This window comes from Puma concolor, chromosome A2, assembly GCF_028749965.1.
Source record: "Puma concolor isolate L17-30 chromosome A2, mPumCon1.1.hap2, whole genome shotgun sequence".
Taxonomy (NCBI): domain Eukaryota; kingdom Metazoa; phylum Chordata; class Mammalia; order Carnivora; family Felidae; genus Puma; species Puma concolor.
Window position 1 is genome coordinate 18,587,877 of NC_141668.1, and position 19,808 is coordinate 18,607,684.

At 50.1% G+C, this 19,808-nt stretch overlaps 1 protein-coding gene across 3 annotated transcripts in view; it reads left to right on the plus strand.

Annotated features, from left to right (window-relative positions):
- SLC13A4 (solute carrier family 13 member 4) overlaps window positions 1-19,497 on the plus strand; it is a 46,469-nt gene extending 26,972 nt beyond the window's left edge. For 2 of the 3 annotated variants that reach the window (XM_086689333.1, XM_086689343.1), the window contains exons 7-16: window positions 335-412; window positions 2,342-2,526; window positions 6,450-6,569; window positions 7,791-7,892; window positions 9,466-9,567; window positions 10,541-10,638; window positions 10,853-10,977; window positions 14,662-14,823; window positions 16,029-16,166; window positions 17,868-19,497. In XM_086689333.1, coding sequence (XP_086545459.1) covers window positions 335-412; window positions 2,342-2,526; window positions 6,450-6,569; window positions 7,791-7,892; window positions 9,466-9,567; window positions 10,541-10,638; window positions 10,853-10,977; window positions 14,662-14,823; window positions 16,029-16,166; window positions 17,868-18,005 — 1,248 coding nt within the window. In that variant the 3' untranslated portion in view covers window positions 18,006-19,497. The remainder of the gene's footprint in view (window positions 1-334; window positions 413-2,341; window positions 2,527-6,449; window positions 6,570-7,790; window positions 7,893-9,465; window positions 9,568-10,540; window positions 10,639-10,852; window positions 10,978-14,661; window positions 14,824-16,028; window positions 16,167-17,867) is intronic. The other variant, XR_015244776.1, reaches the window with a different exon arrangement.
- The last annotated feature ends 311 nt before the right edge of the window (window positions 19,498-19,808 follow it).

Sequence of the window (19,808 nt, forward strand, 5' to 3'; positions counted from 1 at the left end):
GATTTTTGTTTTTCATCTCCTTCGCGTTAAAGAAAAATGAAGGATTCATCGTTAGCTAATGAAGTTCCAGAAAGCCGGGCTCTCCTGCAAGGACGCAGCCGTGCTCTGCCCAGTTTCAAAAGCCTGTGCAAATGGGCGGCTCGATACCGGGCTGGATGGGGAGGTGCGGGCTGGAGGCACAGTGGGGCGGCCCCCTGCTGCGCATTCTCCCCCGGTTTCCGGTTTCCCATTTCCACTTGGCGCAGGCGTGGGGTGCCCATGGGGGCGACTACGTGGTCCCTCTGAGGGCCACCACGTCGTCTTCCTGACAGTGTGATGGTCTTTGTCGCTGCAGAACCTGAATGGGATGCCCCCAATCACCAACCCTGTCAAAATGGCAAGCCCCCAGGGCAAGAAGCAGCACCGATCCCAGGTAATAGAACTCACCGCCCCCCCTCCCCCCCCCCCGCCCCGACCCTGTTTCCTACAGGAAAGGCCTTGAGCTTCCGAAGGGGCGTTGGCCTTCAAGGTATGAGGGCGTCAGGGCCATGAGCTGCCACCAAGCCCTCCAGCCACATGCATGTCTGGCCTGCACGTGCCACGGGGATAAAACATCTAACTCACTGTTGATTTCGGCAAGCCATTCTACCATCTGAGCCCCTGTTTTTTCTTCAACCATAATATCTGGAAGTTGGGGCGCCTGGGTGGTTCAGTTGGTCTGACTTTGGTTCAGGTCATGATCTCACGGTCCGTGAGTTCAAGCCCCGCGTTGGGCTCGGCGCTAACAGCTCAGAGCCCGGAGCCTGCTTGGGATTCTGTGTCTCCCTCTCTCTCTGCCCCTCCCCCGCTTGTGCTCACACACTCTCTCTCGCTCTCTCTCGCTTTCAAAAACTAAACATTAAAAAAAATTTTTTTAACTGGGGGTTTGACCAGATCAGAGGTGTTCAAGCTGTTTCTCATAAGTGCTTCAGGAAAAACGCAAATATTTTACTGATTCTGAGATTGTAAGAAAACTTTCTGTGCAAATGAGGATCCTCCTGCTACTTACTATTCCACTGAAAGAAAAGGCAGAAACAAGATAGATACTGAAGCTGGTATAAAATTGCAGCTACCACTTAAAACCCTTGGTTTCAAATCTTTGTGTCCATCCAGATCATCTCAATTCCTTAACGTCCATCATGGTCATAAATAACCATCACCATTTATGAAACGCTTTTTATGTACCAAGCACGTGCGAAGCATTCTCTCCCCAGTCTTGGCTCGGTGAGGTACCAGTCTGGAACTCCATTTCTGCAGATGACGCAAGGACATCACATCATGTGCCCCAGGCCTTAGAACTAGTAGGGAGAGGAGCATCTCAATTCAAATCCAAGCCCCACCCCCACCCCGCCCCGACCACACGTGTGTACTTTTAGTTACAAAATAGATGTACGCTGATGAAATGCTACATCATATTTTATGTATTGGAGGTCCGTGAAAATGTTCATTAGTAGGAAGGATCATGGAAAACCACTGGACCAGAGAATCTATGAGGTCTCTTCCAGCTTTGATAATGAATCTTTCAGGAAGGTTAGGGAGGGTCCAGACTGGCCTGGGCTCTCCTACGAGGTAGGGCTTTGAGAAAGATGGCCTCTTCACCATGGTTTTCCCAAGATCTGGCCTGCTGGCCTTGGTCTCATGAATACTCAGTGAGGGGAGACCAGGCCTGGGGGAGCAGAGGGCACTTGCTTCTTTATCTACACTTGAGACCAGAGGTCAGCAACCTCTGACCCTGAAAGGCCACCATCTGGGCCAAACAGGACCTGAGAGAAGACAGAAGGCCGGCCTTATACGCAAGCAGAGGAGGGGCGTGGGGAGGCAAAACCAAGAGGCGAAAAGGAGAAAAGCATGAGGAAGGGAGGAGAGAATCATACACTGGATTCCCCCTGCAACCTAAGCGTTACTTCTCAGTCCTCTCGGGGTCAGGACTGTCACTCCAGCTCTGGATAGAACAACCACCTTCCATGTGTTATTCACACAGAGAGCGGAGAGCAACCAGTTTTGCTGGAGTTCAAGTGAGAAACAGAACACGCTGTTACTAACAACAAAAGTAATAATAGCTTAGCATTCGTTAAATGCCAGGAAATGTTCTAAGTGCTTTACGTACGTTACTTCACTTACTCTTTATAACAATCTTGTGGAGAAAATAAGATCTTCATTCTACAGAAGAATATGCAGCCCAGCGGGGCTGCCCCAGTTGGTAAACGGTAGAACTAGGATTGGGATTTGTCTTTCCACTGCGCCATGATGCCCCTATTTTCATGACTTGTGTGGGGGACAGCCCGCGCTGGGTTGGAGGCACTGACTAATTTTCCTCCGATAGGAAAAGCCACTAGTCCTGATTCCTGGGCCCAGGAACCAGGAGCTCAACAGAAAGTATAAGTCCCAGCGTGACCAGATGATCTGCAAGTGCCTGTCTCTGAGCATATCTTACGCTGCTACCATTGGGGGCCTGACCACCATTATTGGTACCTCCACCAGCCTCATTTTCTTGGAACACTTCAACAAGTAAGTAACTCACCTGGTCAACAAATATCTACTCGACACCCACTACGTGTCAGGAATGGAACTGGGTGCTAAGGATAGGGCAGAAAATGGACCTAGAGTAGCTTCCATACCAAGAGGGAAAAGAGACATCGAGCATGACAGTTCAGTGGGACTGGAGAGGGGCAGGGTTCTGCTGGGAGAGCCCACGGGGGCCACCCAGTCTACAGGGAGAGCAGGCCTCCCCAAAGACACAGCCTTGGAAGCGAGACCCGAGGCTCAGTGGGAGTACAATGGATGAAGAGAGGTTTTCCAAAGAAAGCGCTGAGTGGCAGGACTGAGGCGAGAGAAAAGAGCCCATAAAAGAAAATGGCAGAGGGCAAAAGGTGGAAATGCAGATTGCAAAGGGCCTCTTGAGGCCCACGAAGGAGTTTGGACTTCATCTGAAAGGCCATGAGACGTCTTTGAAGCATTTTAGGCAGGGAGTGAGGTGATCGGATTTACAGTTTGGGAAACTGATGGTGGGCTGAAAAAGTGGAAAAAGTAGGAAGGAAGCAGGAAGGAAGTAGGAAGGAAAAGTAGGCGGCAGGAAGATAATTTTGGACAGCACTGCAGATGCCCAGGAGAGAGCTGGTGATGGCCTGCAAACACAGACAGCAGTGGAGAAATGGTCAGATTTGAGAGATGGGCCCGGGAGAGGGAAAGGCCAAGTCTGATTGTCAGACTCATGGCTTCCGCAGCTGGGGGAAGAGAGTCGCCCTTTACCTAAATGAGCAGAAAAATGAGGAAATGTTGACGTGGAGGCTGAGACGTCCAGATGGATACACAGCTCTGAATCTTATTTTTAGGCTAAAGGCACAGATTTAGTGGCCTGAAGAGCTGTCTTCATGAACATGTAACCCATGTTGTCACATCAACTACCATGCTCAGAAGGGCCCCATACTTAGCTCAGTGCTCTGCTGTCACCATCTGAAAATTCTTAATAATTTTTGAACGAGTGGCCCCACATTTGCATGTTGTTCTGGGCCCACAGATTAGATGGCATTGGGTCCTGGTGGGATGCGTGTGGAAAGTGAAGTCAGGAGAGTGAAGGAGATCAATCACTCAGGGAAAACAGAGAGAGTTAAGTAGAGCAGGGACCGTAAATATTAAGCTTGGATATTTTAAAGTAGACTATAAATGAGACAACAAAAGGGATCACCCAGGGAAGAGGAAAATCTGGTGTCATTCCATCAAAGGGAAGAAAGTGTTCAAGGAGGAAGGGGTGGGCTATACTGTTTAAAGTGGCTGAAGGGATAAGGAAAAGGACAAAAATGTGTCCGTCTGATTTGGTGACACAGAGGTAACCTAGGCAAGAGCAATTTGGTCAAGAGATTGAAAAGTGAAGCCAAGTGTCAGTGAGGTGAGGAGTATGCTGGAGGTGAGTAGACAGAGAGTTGTCTGTGATGGGAAGGAGAGGTATGGGATGATGACAAAGGAAGAGTCCAGTGGGGTCAAGAGGGGGTTTTAAGACGGAAGATGTTTAAATGCTGATAGGCATGTCCAGGTGAGAGGAAAATTAAAGTTTTGGGAAAGAGGTGATGATTGATAGAGTGATATCACTGAGAAAACAAGAAAGGAAGGGCTCCAGAGCAGAGGGCAGAGAAATTGATCATAGCCAAGAGGATAAACACACCCTTCCATTTAGCAGGAAAGGGAAGGAAGGAAGGAAGGAAGGAAGGAAGGAAGGAAGGAAGGATTGAAGGGGAAATGGGGGAAGGAAAGAAGGAAGGAGGGAAGGAGGGAGGGAGGTGGGGAGGGAGAGATGGAGGGAGGGACGGAAGGAAGGGAGGGAGGAAGGAAGGGAGGAAAGAAGGGGGGAAGGATTGAAGGGAGAATGGGGGAAGGAAAGAAGGAAGGAGGGAAGGAGGAAGGGAGAGAAAGGAGGGAGGGAGGTGGGGAGGGAGAGATGGAGGGAGGGAGGGAGGGAAGGAAGGAAGGAAGGAAGGAAGGAAGGAAGGAAGGAAGAAAGGAAGGAAGGAGAGAGGGAAGGAAGGAGGGAAGGAAGGAGGGAAGGAAGGTAGGAAGGGAGGGAGGGAGGAAGGAAAGGGGGAAGGATTGAAGGGGGAATGGGGGAAGGAAAGAAGGAAGGAGGGAAGGAGGAAGGGAGGGAAAGGAGCGAGGGAGGTGGGGAGAGAGAGATGGAGGGAAGGAGGGAAGGAAGAAGGAAGGAAGGGAGGGAGGGAGGTGGGGAGGGAGAGATGGAGGGAGGGGGGGAGGGAAGGAAGGAAAGAAGGAAGGGAGGGAGGGAGGGAGAGGGGGAGGGAGAGATGGAGGGAGGGAAGGAGGGAAGGAAGGAAGGAAGGAAGGAAGGAAGGAAGGAAGGAAGGGGGGGATGGACCAATGAAAGTTAAGACCGAAGTCTCTGGGACGTGAACTTCACGGAGTCGTCACACCATATTATTCTGTCCAAGCTCTTCAATTTCTGGTTCACTCTGTGGTTGGGCCAATTCATACTCCCTCAGTCTACTTCCTGGCTTGTGTCATGGTACATTTAGTCATCACATTGGCTTACTTGGACAACAGGAATTCTGTGAAAGGAAGGTGGACTCCCTGGATCCCCGCTGGTCTGAAAATGCCACCGTGCTATTTTTCTTGGCACTGATGAACAGACCACCCCCAGAGTGCATCCTGGCTGTGTTTAAAAAAATCTACAAATTGGTTGTTACATTCAGTACATACAGTCACACTTTCTAAAATGCTATAGATGATATTAGGCCCTAACATTTATCCACAAAAGTCTATTTAATCTATCCGAAAAATCCATTCCTTTTCCCGGGTCCAGGAGCAGGGCCTAGGCTTCTATGTACAGAGAACAGATGATGCAAGACTTCATGCCCGTTGGCCCAGCACAGCCCAGAGTGATCACTCAGTGATTTACATGCCCTCTGGTGTCCTTCTAGCTCCCAAAGCCCTTCTCTCCACTGACAGTGACTGACAGTGACTCTGGCCCTTAGGGAGGGCACGAGCTGTCACAACTTCCCAAGAGGCACACCGATGGTAAAGGTAAGTCCACGACCAGGCCACAGTGCAAAACAACAGTGTTGTTTCTCTGTGATGGAAGAGAAGATTAAACACTCTTGCATCCTGTGCTTCCATTGTATTTTCTCTCTGGGGGATTCTTCTCTCGGTCGTTCTCTTTTCCCATGCAGTGTCTAGTGTGAAGAGAGGGGCACAGTCTCCTCCCACCTTAGAGGAGTTCTGTGCCCAGTCCCAACTAGAAGAGCCCAAGGGGAAAGGAATGCAGGTGTTGTCTAGGCTATAGTCGTGGCTCACATGTGGCTCCCCAGGAAACGACACCTGGGCTGGGGCCACCGCCCTGCCTGGTGATGAATGGAGAGTCCTCTGGGTAACCTCCCTGAGACGCTAAGACACCAGTGCATGTTGATCAAAGATTTAGAGATTCTAAGTCATGGTTCTCCTATGGGCACAGTCAACACCGGGAACCCTCCTGATGCTCTAGAGTCCAAACTTCTCCAGAATTGCATCCCCCAGTCAAAGCTCATATTCCTTCAGTGACTTTATCACACAAAGTATACCAGACTGTCCTTTCCATTCTCTGTTGTCCTGAAAAACAGATGAGTAAACATATAAGAAGAATCTTTATATAAATTAAGAGCAAAGAGCTCCGGAGTGGTTCTCCTGAGCGCAAAGTATATACGCTTCAGTGAAATCAATTTTGGGTGTTTAGGTGCCTTTTTTAAGTTTCCTTCATAATTCTTGGGACCAGTAGAGTTGCGACTGTCAAAGACGTGAGTTCTAGGTAACGTTTTACCTTATTGTTACCATCATCTCTCTGCCGTTAGCTCTGATGTATGTCTTCTTAAGGAGCATTTAGCTTATTACCCCCAGACACCACATGGGAACCCACCCTTTTCTAGTCACTGACCTGGTTTCTTCCCCTCCAGCCAGTACCCAGCTGCAGAGGTGGTCAACTTCGGCACCTGGTTCCTCTTCAGCTTCCCCATCTCCCTCATCATGCTGGTGGTCAGCTGGTTCTGGATGCACTGGCTGTTCCTGGGCTGCAAGTGAGTCCCAGGGCCCTGCCAGCAAGGCACCGAGGCTCTCCCGTCCATCCAAAGTCATGGTGCGCGCCGTGGAGAGCACTCCTCGGGGAGCCACCAATAACCATGGAGGACGCATGAGGAGAACGCACTGTACTAGATGGGGAGTCAGGCGTCACCTGTTCTAGACCCTCTAAACATACATGGACTCTGCACTTCACTATGAGCTCCACAGTGGAATGTTCTTAATTCCAACTAGCTGGTTAAAGGAACTGCCTGATTTAGAACAAGTGTGAATGGTGGGTGGTTAATGTAGTTTCATTTCCTTCAAAGCATACGGAGTAATTTGAACTAATTTCTAAAGAAACGTGACTCCAAGTAGAAGTTTCTTTAGGCTTTGTTTTATACACGTGACTGATTTATACTTAGTAGTTGCGTGAAAGATGCTCATATTTCTCAGAATCAAAAGTTAGCTATTCCTCCTGCAATATAATTTCTAACATTAATCTGCTTAGGAAGTCTTTTCTTCATAACCATAAGTTGACCAGCCTCGAACACATAAAGGGAAGATGCACATGATGTTTTGATATTGGTCCACGGGACCCAAGACTCCCATTGCTCAGGGAATGTTCTCTGAGCAGACTTTAAAAAAAAATTTTTTTTTTAATGTTTATTTTTGAGAGAGAGAGAGAGCGCGCAAGCAGGGGAGGGGCTGAGGGAGACACAGAATCTGAAGCAGGCTCCAGGCTCTGAGCTGTCAGCACAGAACCCTACGTGGGGCTTGAACTCACAAACTGCGAGATCATGACCTGAGCTGAAGTCGGATGCTCAACAAACTGAGCCACCCAGCCACCCCCAGACTTTTTTTTTTTTTTTAATAACACAGAGGCTACTATGACATCAATGACAGCCGCATACTTCTATACCTCCAGCGCGTAGAAAACAACGCCATGTAAATACACTTGCCCAAGTCTGTAAGACATGACTTCACACCAATACACCAGATATATACCCAGATAAATATGCCCAAAAGCCTATGGGAGAGGCTGATGAGAGGCTGTGAAACCTGGCACAAAAAAAGTTGTAGGGTATCGGGTGCCTGGCTCAATCGGTTAAGCATCTGACTTGGCACAGGTCATGATCTCATGGTTCATGAGTTTGAGCCCCACATCGGGCTCTGCACTGACAGCGCTGAGCCTGCTTTGGATTCTCTGTCTCGTTCTTTCGCTCATTCTTCCTCCTCAGTTTTAGAGAGACCTGCTCTCTGAGCAAGAAGAAGAAGACCAAAAGGGAAGCGTTGTCAGAGAAGAGGATCCAAGAGGAATATGAAAAGCTGGGAGCCATTAGGTAAAAATCAGCTATTCACCTTCTCTTCCCCAGGAAAGCATGGCAGGTAAAGTGAGCACATAAGCAGCCTTGTTCTCGACAGTCCCTTGAGCTGGGGGAGTTTTCCGCAACTATGAATCCAGGCATTTAGAACTGCTACTTAATGCCCAAGTCCGGCTGGCCCAGACTCCAGATGGCCACCCTTCCCATTTACCATATTCGAAGTCCAAGGTATAGCCGTGGTGTGGGTGTGGATGTCATACGCGGGGTGGCCGGGGAAAGATGTGCGAGTCAGTACAGCCACACTCTTGGGGACAGGCCCAATTCCCCGTAAAGTCAGCCCCCTCACACTGCTCTGAATGGGCCACCGCTGGTCCACGGACACTCCTAGGGAGCTGGGGCGGGGGGTGGGGGGGTGGGGGGGGAATCGGGCATCATCAGATACAGACTTGAAGACACCCCCATCCTCAGCAATTTCCATCGGCTTTCCCCAGTGACCTCGTGTCCCATCTGGGGCCGTTTCTCCGTTGATGGCAATTGGCACGTACAGTTTGGGCAAAAGGATCCCGGTATAAGCAGTATTTTTAAATGTTTTAATTTATAAAAGGAATACATGTTCATTGTAGAACATTTAGGACATAAGGAAAATATAAAGAAAAAACTAAAGTCGACTTTTATTTATTCAGTGTTAACTGTCAACAACTCTTAACATAATGCACTCTTCCTTATATGCTTGTTTTGTGCAAAATTATATCTATTTTTGCTAAAATTCAATCCAAACTAAACACAGTATTATATCTTGCCTCCCGCCCCCCCACTTAGGATTAGGCTGTCGTTTTATTCCCAGGCCATTAACTCTGCTATGCAAACACGATCATTAAATGTATCTCATTTGAGCCTACAGTTATACCAAAATGTACCTGATGTCATGGAATATCGCTGAATATGTAGGTTGTTTCCATTTTCAATGTTGAATTCTTAAATAGGTAACATAGCACTGGCATTTCTGGTTATTTCCTTGCATGAAAGCAAGGACCGAGTTGAAGGCTCCAGATATACATCAGCACATTCCCTCAAAAAGGTTGTTGCAGCTCTTGCCCTCACCAGCAGCGTTCGGGGGCCTCTTCCACCGCATTTTCCTCGGAGGCCGTACTGTGTTTTGTCTTATTTTCTTTTTAATGTGTGTTTATTTATTTTGAGAGAGAGGAAGAGCGAGAGCAGGGTTGGGGCAGAGAGAGAGAGGAAGAGAGAGAATCCCAAGCAGGCTCTGCGCTGTCTCGCGAACCGTGAGATCATGACCTGAGTCATGACGCTTAACCTTAGCCGCGTGAGCCACCGGGCACCCCGTGGACCTCGTGTTGTTGTACAACCGCATCCCGCTGTGCCACCCTATATCTCCTCCCGCCTCACCTCGAGGAGCCGCGGTTAACGCCATGTGTTCTGGCACCTTCTCAGCCCGCTTCCCACTTCCCGGCAGCCGCTCAGCGCCGTGGGCTGGTGGCTCTGAGCCCCGAACGCAGGAGCGCTTGCAGCGAAGTGAAAAACATGCAGACTTCCCGGTTCCTGGAGCAGCTCTTCCTGTTGTATTTCGTAGCTACCCTGAAATGGTAACCGGATTTTTCTTCATCCTGATGACCGTGCTGTGGTTTACCCGGGAGCCTGGCTTTGTTCCTGGCTGGGATTCTTTCTTTGAAAAGTAAGTGATGTTGTCTCCTCCTTAAGGAGACACCCCCCCCCCCCCCGCCCACATACACACACAGAGCCTTCAGGCAGGTCCCACCTGTGTCCCTCCTCCATTCTTAAGGGCAGCGCTCTTCTGTTCCCTGGAAAGTCCCCTCTTTTTTTTTTTTTTTAATTTTTTTTCAACGTTTTTTATTTATTTTTGGGACAGAGAGAGACAGAGCATGAACGGGGGAGGGGCAGAGAGAGAGGGAGACACAGAATCGGAAACAGGCTCCAGGCTCTGAACCATCAGCCCAGAGCCCGACGCGGGGCTCGAACTCACGAACCACGAGATCGTGACCTGGCTGAAGTCGGACGCTTAACCGACTGCGCCACCCAGGCGCCCCGAAAGTCCCCTCTTTTAAGGGAAGCCAGAGTGTGGGGTCAGGAAGAAAATGGCCACGTGGCCTCTGTGTGTCGCGTTGGGATGTGGTGCTGCCCCTTACCAGTCGTGTGACCTTGGTCTTGTTACTGGAGCTGCCTCACAGGCAGCTCTGAGGGTTCAAGATCAGCTGTGAGAGTGGTGGCTGAGGCCTTGGCAGGGAGAGGCAGGCAGAGGCCCCCGTGCCACCCCGGCAGGACCTCAGAGGGCCGGGGCCACCGCTCTCTCTCAGCACGGCTTCTCTTGGAGCAAAGACACACTTGGAGGTGTGGCCCTTGCAGGAAAGAGAACTCATCCTTTTCCCTTCCCCTTCACCGAAATCACTCCCGATGTCTCCTTCTCTAGGGCCCGTAGATCCACACTAGACATCCACCTTAGCCAGGCCCAGACTCCAGACATCAACCGCTGCCCATTAAACCCACCGCTGGCTAGTGGGGCAACAGGTGCAGGAGGGAAGGCTGACCGCCCTCCAGCCTGGGTCCCAAAGAGAGGCCCCGCGTCCAGAGGGACTGTTCTGAGACATCGTGCGACCCTCCTCCTCCAGCCCTGCCTGTCTCTTTGCTAGGAAGGGCTACCGCACGGATGCCACAGTCTCCGTTTTCCTCGGCTTCCTCCTTTTCCTGATCCCGGCAAAGAAGCCTTGCTTTGGGAAGAAGAGTGACGGTGAGAGAAGAAGTTGGGGCTGGCCCTAGTCAATAATACCCAAGTCAGAAGTGGGGGAAGGAGATTTACCGAGGCTGTTCTGAGTGCCTCCCCCGTACCCCACGATAGAGGCAGAGCCCGCTCCCAAATCATCGGTTCATCAGTTAGGCCCTTACTCCACGAATCCCACCTATTAGGGTTCATCTGGCTCTACCTCTGTCTACCTGTGATCCAGGGCAGAACCAGGAGCCCTCCCGGGGGACGGAGCCCATCATCACCTGGAAGGACTTCCAGAAGACCATGCCCTGGGAGATTGTCATTCTGGTGGGAGGAGGCTATGCTCTGGCTTCAGGCAGCAAGGTAACTCTTGAATTCTGTTGTCACTGGGCCGAAGAATTTTCAAGCTGCTTTACCTAATGGCCATTTCGCTTCTGGGAGGAAGATTCAAAGGCACGGAGGGAGAGGTGAATGGTCACCCAAGGGAACAGTCAGATGGGAGTGGCCATCCCATGTCCTGTTCCTGCCCTGAGCTCCTAAGCTAATGCTGCTGGGAACAGAGCTACAGACCAGCTGAGCTATGGGCTCTTGGCACACGGGCGCTCACACCTCACTCACCGGCCCACACGGCCACAAGCAAAACATTGGATTTTATAGCCATCTCCCTGTGGGCGTGTGACAGTGGTGTTAGGAGACGTGTCTGTAAGGGCCCGGAGACACCCTGCACTGACACACGGAGAACTACCCCTCAGTCAGTCCTTACGCATATATTGAGCCCCTTGGGAGAATGCACGCTAACGCTCAGGCATATGCTGTAAACGCGCCCTGATTTCCTGACTGGGCACTACTGGGATGAGATCTTATAAAGGGGGCCAGTGGGAAAGCGTTAGCCCTTCCTGAAATAGAGAATGATCCTCACAATGAATCAGGTTCACACCGTTTGTCCTTTGACCTTTGCTATATTCATTAACTTGGCTCACTTCTGACTGCCCATTCATTGAGGGCCAGTGCTATCTGCATCACCAATAATAAGGTCAAAGAATCCTACACTTGGAAGGAACCTTGGAGGACACTGGGTCCCGTCTACCCAATGAGAGAATTCCCTGCACGACACCCCTGGGCTTGAACACCACCAGTGACCGGGTATTCTTGAGCAGGGAACAGAGAATCGTTCTTTACATTCAGCTCAGGTCCTCTGTCTGTCTTCCACTGTTGGCTCTGACTCTGTCCTCTGGAGCCCCATCCTAGGTAATAATTATTAAAATAATAAAAAGTTATTAGATCCCCTTAGATCTTTTTTTTTTTTTTCCTCTCTCAACTAAAAGTCCCTAGTTCCTTCAACCATTCATCAAGAAATAGTGACCCCTTACCACGCTGGTCTCTCTCCTCACCACTCACTACACTTTGACCCTGACCTTATTCAAACGTGGTCCAGGGGCGGTCAGTCTACTGCAGAGTCAAGTAGTCCTATTACTCCAGCCCCAACTCTCACCTCTGATCCAAGCACCATTCTGTATTTTTATGGACGCTTTTACAAGGCCTCAACGGCACTCATGTCAACACTTATGTTGAAATTGCAGCCAATTAAAACCCCCATTCTGGAGGCGCCTGGGTGGCTCAGTGCGTTAAGCATCCGACTCTGGCTCAGGTCATGATCTCACGGTTTGTGAGTTGGAGTGCTGCATCGGGCTGGCAGCGCAGAGCTCGCTTCAGATCCTTGGTCTTTCTCTCTCTCTCTGCCCCTCTCCCACTCGTGCTTTTTCTCTCCCTCTCTCTCTCTCAAAAATAAACAACACAATTTTAAACCCTCATTCTTTTAACTGTTAGCCACTATTAAACTTCAAGTCTTTCAACCAATTCTGTATACATGCTGTTGGTATTTCTGATTCCAAGTTCAGAATATCATACTTATCTTTTTTGAATTTCAGTTGTTAGTTTTGGCCCCTGAGTCTAGCCTGGAAAGATTTTTTTTTTAAACCTAAATTGTGTATGTACTACAGATAGCATAGTTGATATTTCTGTACAATCTAATGACTCTACTAATTTTAGTAATATAATTCAAGTATGACAGTGATTCCTACCGAGTTTGAAATCATTTCAGTCTCGACATGAGGAAAATCCAATGTAAAATGCATACCAAGGTTTAAAAAAAAGTAAGACTTCCTTTTGGTGCTTTTTTCTAACTTCGCAATCCAATTTATCAATTTATTTTTAAATTTATCAATTTATCCTGTCTTTGTCCAGTGGGCCAGGTTTAATGTGCTAGACGAGATAATGATTACAGAGTTCCTGTAGGCCTCAAAGCTCTGTACCAACCATGAATTGCTGTAGTCCCCGCATGTTGGATTTGCAGCTCTCGGTCAAGGCTCCCAGGTAAAAGGGCCACAGCAGAGAGAATTCTGAAGGCCTTCGGTCACCAGCTGCCTATGAGCTCGCCTTGGGGTACTATAGAGATCAAGTAGCCTTTGATGAATTCAGCAAAAGGGAGAAAAAGCCTGCTGACGATGCGGTGAGGCTGTCTTTAACAGCAAAATATGAGTAGGACTTGACCCTTGAGGAGTTATAAAATGTCTCACCTTGCTTTCAGCCCTACTCTCCAGTCCTTTAGCGCGTCTGCAGTCTCCAGGGTATTCAGGGGACAGCAGAGCACATCAACCACAGGACGGAGAGGAAAAGGGAGGGAGGAGAATGCATATGGCGACCTGGGGTTTTTAGTACAAGGATTCAATGGTGTCCTTCATTTTTTAGGGGAGGGAGGGAATCTTCACCATTGGCAAATGAACAGTTCTCAACCAAATAAGTTATTCCAAGAGGGAATATTCATTTATTGGAGCAGATCGATGTAAATTTTGCTAATGGAAAAGGTTCAAGAGTGGCAGCATGCCTTTGTATCTTGTGTCATGAAAAAGCACTGACAATTGTAGATCCTGATGTCAGCCATGATGAGATTGAACCTGAAACAGGTTGGGACTGTATGACTCGGCTTCTGGGTCACCTTCCCAGGAGGAGGCACCTTCCCACTAAGTGGAGATAGACCCGTAATCCTCTCCTTCGTCACTCATGTAAAGCTTCTAGTGTTCAGCCCTGCCCACTGACTCCCCCAAAACCACAGGAAAGGTCATTATCCAAAGATGTTGATAATTTTCACCCTTTCACAGGTGATAAGAGAGCTAGATTTCAAAAGCAGAAGTGAGGATTACACTGGGGAGTCTGTGTAAAAAGCACTGTTGACTGAATACCCAGAGTGAGAATGTCAGAAGCTGGAGAGAGTAATGAGATTGACATTGAGGGGCTAGTCGCCCCCAAAATCTCTAGCCCCTACCAAGCCATTATACAATCATAAAGAATTTTCTGGGCTATGGGGCACCTGGGTGGCTCAGTCGGTTGAGCGTCCGACTTCGGCTCAGGTCACGATCTCGCGGTCCATGAGTTCGAGCCCTGTGTCAGACTGATGGCTCAGAGCCTGGAGCCTGGAGCCCACTTCCGATTCTGTGTCTCCCTCTCTCTCTGCCCCTCCCCCGTTCATGCTCTTTCTCTGTCTCAAAAATAAACATAAACATTAAAAAAAAAAAAAATTAAAGGGGCGCCTGGGTGGCGCAGTCGGTTAAGCGTCCGACTTCAACCAGGTCACGATCTCACGGTCCGTGAGTTCGAGCCCCGCGTCAGGCTCTGGGCTGATGGCTCAGAGCCTGGAGCCTGTTTCCGATTCTGTGTCTCCCTCTCTCTCTGCCCCTTGCCCGTTCATGCTCTGTCTCTCTCTGTCCCAAAAATAAATAAACGTTGAAAAAAAAAAAATTATTTAAAAAAAAAAAAAAAATTAAAAAAAAAGAATTTTCTGGGCTATAAAAACTGTCTAATTAATCATCAAATCAGTAATGCCTCTGGGTCCAGTCCGCCTGAAAATAGGGAGGCAAATTAGATGACTCCTGGTGGTTCCTTTCAGCGCCCCCCCCCCCCCCCACATCCCTGACCTTCTGGAGTCTAAGAATTCCATTGGGAATGGGTGTTTCCTCCTTTCTTCTTATTGTATCACCTGTGTTCCTGCAGAGCTCTGGCCTCTCCACATGGATTGGGCACCAGATGTTGTCTCTGAGTAGCCTCCCACCGTGGGCCATCACCCTGTTGGCATGCATCCTGGTGTCCATTGTCACAGAGTTTGTGAGCAACCCAGCCACCATCACCATCTTCCTGCCTATCCTATGCAGCCTGGTGAGTGGGGCAGGGCTCCCAGGTGTCCAGATGGGCTCCCCCGGGCCCAGGGAGCAGTTCCATGGCTGCCCCTCTCCTCTGGTCATTGCCATGGCCTTCACTGATTGGTGCTCAAGCCATAGTTTGGAGATGACGTCTTTCAAAGAGCCACGGAGAAGTAAATCAATAAATTAACAGATTGTAGCAAGGCTTCTAGAAAATCCTTTCCGAAAGACAGGATTAGTTTTGAGGCAGTTCTGAATGGACAAAGTAACTTTAAAACCCTAGGATTCCAATTCCTCACCACCATCGAATTTCTTTCTGTCCTAAGACGTAACAGGAGGGCAGGAGGAATAACTACAGAAAATGGAGGCAAAATGCCCCCAGGAGCACATTCAGCTGTAAAGACCGAGACTGCAGCATCACCACCTCCCCCCAATCTCTCTGTCCAGGAGAGTCTGAGAATTGAGGGCAACGCCAGCCTTACCCCACGGTCTCAGGACAGTCTGTTACTGACGGACCAGGGGAGGAGAGCAACTGCCAGATCTTAGCCCGGCTGAGCAGTGCCCAAAGTAACGCCCCAGACACGATGCTGCGTCTGTCCCAACCACGGGCTGCAACCTAGAAAACAAAGGCTCCTCCCCATCCCCCACAAAATGATAACTTTCAGCTCTTTTTAACCCCAAACTACCCCCGGTCACTCTCTCTGCTCATTGCTCAGATGTCTCCCTCCGTCACCTGTGTGAGCACGGGAGGGCACTTAGTCAAAACCCCTCAACGACGAGGGCAAGGCCATGGGTTCAAATCCCATGCAAAGCAAACATCTTACTTAGAAAAAAAGCCAAACAACCTTGGTTCTGCACCCCAAGGATGAAGGACCCCCACTCCAATCAAAGCAGCTTATTCATGAGATTTGAGCTCGAAGGATGAATCTCTCAGCTAAGGAGTAAAATTAGACCAGCCCCAAGAAATGAAACATCCCTTCCAGGAGGGAACTTAAGGCCCATGTTTCTATGGGGAGAGAGGGAGCAGCATGCATGAGCCCATTTGGGTTGCCCAGCGCTGTATGCCCTTGAGGGTAGTGATTTAACTACCCCCAGCGCGTGGTCTCCAGCCGAGGTTAGCGAACACCAAACCATCACTGAAAGCGTGCCTGCGATGCTGAGCCCAAGAAACGCCAGCGTAATCTCGACGCTAACGTGTCTGTGAATTCTCTCCTCTCCTAGTCCGAAACGCTGCACATTAATCCACTCTACACCCTGATCCCAGTCACCATGTGCATCTCCTTTGCAGTGATGCTGCCCGTGGGCAATCCCCCCAACGCCATCGTCTTCAGCTATGGGCACTGCCAGATCAAAGATATGGTGAGTCGCGGCCGCCCTCTTCCCGCCAGCCCCGGCAGCCGGGAGGACTTCTCCTGAACTTTATCATTTTGTGGCAGCGCCTGTGGTCTGCCAACACCCCGTGCGGTGTGGTAGAAAGAATGGTGCTGGTTAGAAGGCTTTCGGTTGGCCCACAGGCACCAAGAATAGCAACCACGTCCTCTGCCCCCCTACTCTGGGAGACAGTGGGTACACGGACAGACAAAGCTGGGACAGACACGAGACGCAGCCCAGTGGGGTGAGGCACGAGTCTTTGCCTCCGTTTCTTCACTGGACCAGCAGGCATGTTCGTTCAAAAAGCTGCTGGCTTACTCATGGGAGCCGAGTGGGAGACACCACAGGGGCCCAGGGGAAAGGGAAAGGGGTGACGGCACAGGGAGGGCCTCACCAATTGTTTTCCACTCGAGTCCAAACTCGTTCTCCGCGGCCCTGTAAATATCAAATGGAGGAAAGGAAGCAAGAGCTCCAGGCCAGGAGCAGACATTCAGATACTTTCCAGCTTTCAACCCGCTCACCTAAGCGCTCTGTAATACTTCGGGGAAGGGAGGTCACCGCCATCCCCCCCCCCCCCCAATCTCTTACTGCGCGACCCTGTCTGCTCAAGAGAGTTGAGCTCGGCCCCAACTCTCTTGTCCCCCCAGCTAACTCTCCCGGGTGCCCCCACCACTCACCCCATCCCCCCGCACCTTCTACCCTGGAATCGAGTGATCAGAGACAGCGCCTTTCAAAGGCACCAGGTGACAAGAAGTGAGCTAGTCCTGGGCGCTGACTCGAGACTTCAATGTCCTCATCTTCAAAAGGTGGGGGTGCCAACCAAATGTTCTACATGGTTCCTTCTAAAGGATCAGCCCCTTTAGAACCTGCCCCCTCTGCTAGGAGACAGGGGCGGCCCTCCACGCCCAAAGCCCAGGGGGCAAGGCCGATTAATACGTCCAGGGCCCTGCCCACAAAGCAGGGAGCCAACACATCTAGTCACTTGCCTGGAACCATCTCCTCACAGCTTTGCCAACTTAACGCCAGCCCTCCTTACTGTACATTTTTCCATCTGGCCCTGGCTCGGCCATCCATCTTGCCCCACACCCCCCGTCTGCCTGTGAGGCTCAGTTCCGTGGCAGAAACGGGAGGGCTGAGTCGTGGAGGCGACATCCCCTCAGCGGAAAGAAGCAAAACTAGCTCGCCCGCGTCACTCTCCCGCCGAAGGGCTGAGCAGAGGCAGCCGGCCTGGTTCTCCACGTGAACCCCACGTACACAACCTTCCGTAGGCCGTTCCTTTGGGAAGGAAAGCACAGTTAACAGTGGCAAAGGCTTTGTAGAACCTGGCCTCTCCTACAGGTCCCCCTACGTATCAGCACGTTAAAGGTTCCGAGAAGTTCCCGCCTTAATGCACTTCCCTGTCACGCGGGCCCCCTGCTTGGCGTGAGTCTTAACAAACGGAGACCTGGTGTTCCAAGCACACACGTGCCAGGCCTCCACTGGGAGTGGCGGCACTGCAGGTGGAGACGGTTCTAGTGGCCTCTCCCATCCTGCCACGCTCCCAAGACACCCTTCGTGCAACACTACGGATCCCAGGCAGCGACTGCGACAGACCAGCGCCAACCCTTGGGCGGGGGGCACAGAGGAGCACCCGGGGTCTGTGCTGCTGCCCGCTCAGTGACTTGGGTGGGCTTGGTTTGTGTCCTACAGGTGAAAGCTGGCCTGGGGGTCAATGTCATTGGCCTGGTGATCGTGATGGTGGCCATCAACACATGGGGAGTTAGCCTCTTCCACTTGGACAATTTTCCAGCCTGGGCTAAGGTCAGTAACCTCACTGATCAGGCCTGACACAAGCGGGCACACAGCCCAGCCAGAGGAGCTACGAGCGCCGAACAGAATCTGACCAAGAAAGCCGCCAGGAGCACACAACCCCCATCAGAAGATTCCACAGCCTGCCACCTCAGGTGACGAGCAGGAAGCCTCCGATGCTGGGACGTTAGTGCCTTCTTCTCCGCCCTCCTTCCTCAGCACTGTAGTTCAGGAAAACCTAGCATCGTTCTCACGTCCTGTATCTTGGGCTCTCCAGGTCTTTCTGAGGACAGGAAGAGCAGAAAGGCTGACTTAGTCACCCCTCAGAGGCTAACTAAGCCTCACAAACTACCCTCACTGGCTTCCATGTTATTAATACCTTAACCCCTTTTTAGGAGTTGGAGAAGAAATCAAATCATCCCACCTGTGTAGTCACATCTCCTCTTTCGGAGGAAAATCTTCCCCTGGAACCTTCTCCTCAGCGTTTCTATCCTAAGTTCTCACCACAAAAAGGCGATCTTGGCAAGTCCTCTTTGTGGCGATCAGTACTCTTTTCTTACTACTCTGATTCCCTTCTAAGCAGCTCCCTTCAATGGCTTCTCTTTACCCTTGGCACCAAATTCCCATAAAGAAATAGTGTCCCCCTTTAGAAAGAGGCTTGTACTGTTCTCTTTGTCCAAGGAAAAAGAAGTAGAGACAGAAGACACACTGAAATCAGTACAGGTATCCCCGGCTTTTCAAAAGTTCTGGTTACGCCACTTTGCTTTTACAAAAGACTCACGTGAGTACCTGTTTTCGCTAACCGGAGGAAATCTGAAGAGGATTTTTGGATTTCCGAGAAGAGTCCAAGTAGTGTTCAGTGGTTTTGCGGCGAGCCCTTTGAGGGGCAGTGCGCAACCTGAGCAACTGGAGTGGTGCCGCTGGGCCGCCTCCCGGGGAACTGCACCCAGCGTCTCTGCACGGAGCTGCCAGAGCTGCGAGCTGCATCCGCGAGCGTCTGTGCTGTATGCCCATTTACTTTGCACGCCTGTCAGCAAGAAGTTCCTAAGGTATCAGGGAAGCCTAAGAGAGGTTATTGCAGAGGTCTGGAAACGCTCAAACGTCTTTCCATGTAAATTAATGGCAATTGCCTCTTCGCTTTATGTCATTTTGGCTTATGGAAGGTTTCGTAGGAATTCTCTACTTTTGGAGAGCGGGGGGGCACCTGTCTCTCTCTTCGCTTTCCACTAATCATCAATACCACTGCATTGGTTGAGTTGGGAGGGAGAAAAAACTTCCATACCTGTCTTATTAAAAAGGCCAAAACTATCAATAAGACCACAGTGCTATTAGCGATATCTGACTGGCTTTCTTTTGGATGTAATGGGTAGTTTGTTCTTGAGAAAGCAAGTACAGAAGGCCTCACACACCAGCCACTTCCTACAGGGAGCCCCTCGAGGGGAGAGACGTCTTACGTCTCTTCAAGTCCCCCGCAACTCATACAATATAGTAAACTAACTACTTAATAAATGTTTCCTGTGAGAAAAAATCACTTTGGAAATCAAGGCCTCCTTCTTCCTCTTGAAAAACCAGGCCGTTTTCTCCATGACAGATGTTCCTGCTCCATGACTGGATATAGCTCCCAATCCCCCTGGCTTGGAGACATTATATAGTTCTGATTTCTACCACCAGTTACTTGCTAAGTAGGTCTTACTGGAAAAGGTACACCCTAGAGCTGCTACATTGTTTTACTTGATTTTAAGTTATTACTGACAGCATGGGCGGTTTCCCCACAATAACTTATCAGTGAAGTCGCTCTCTTAGTTTATCAAGGGTCTGTGAATTATAACATTTCTTTTGTGC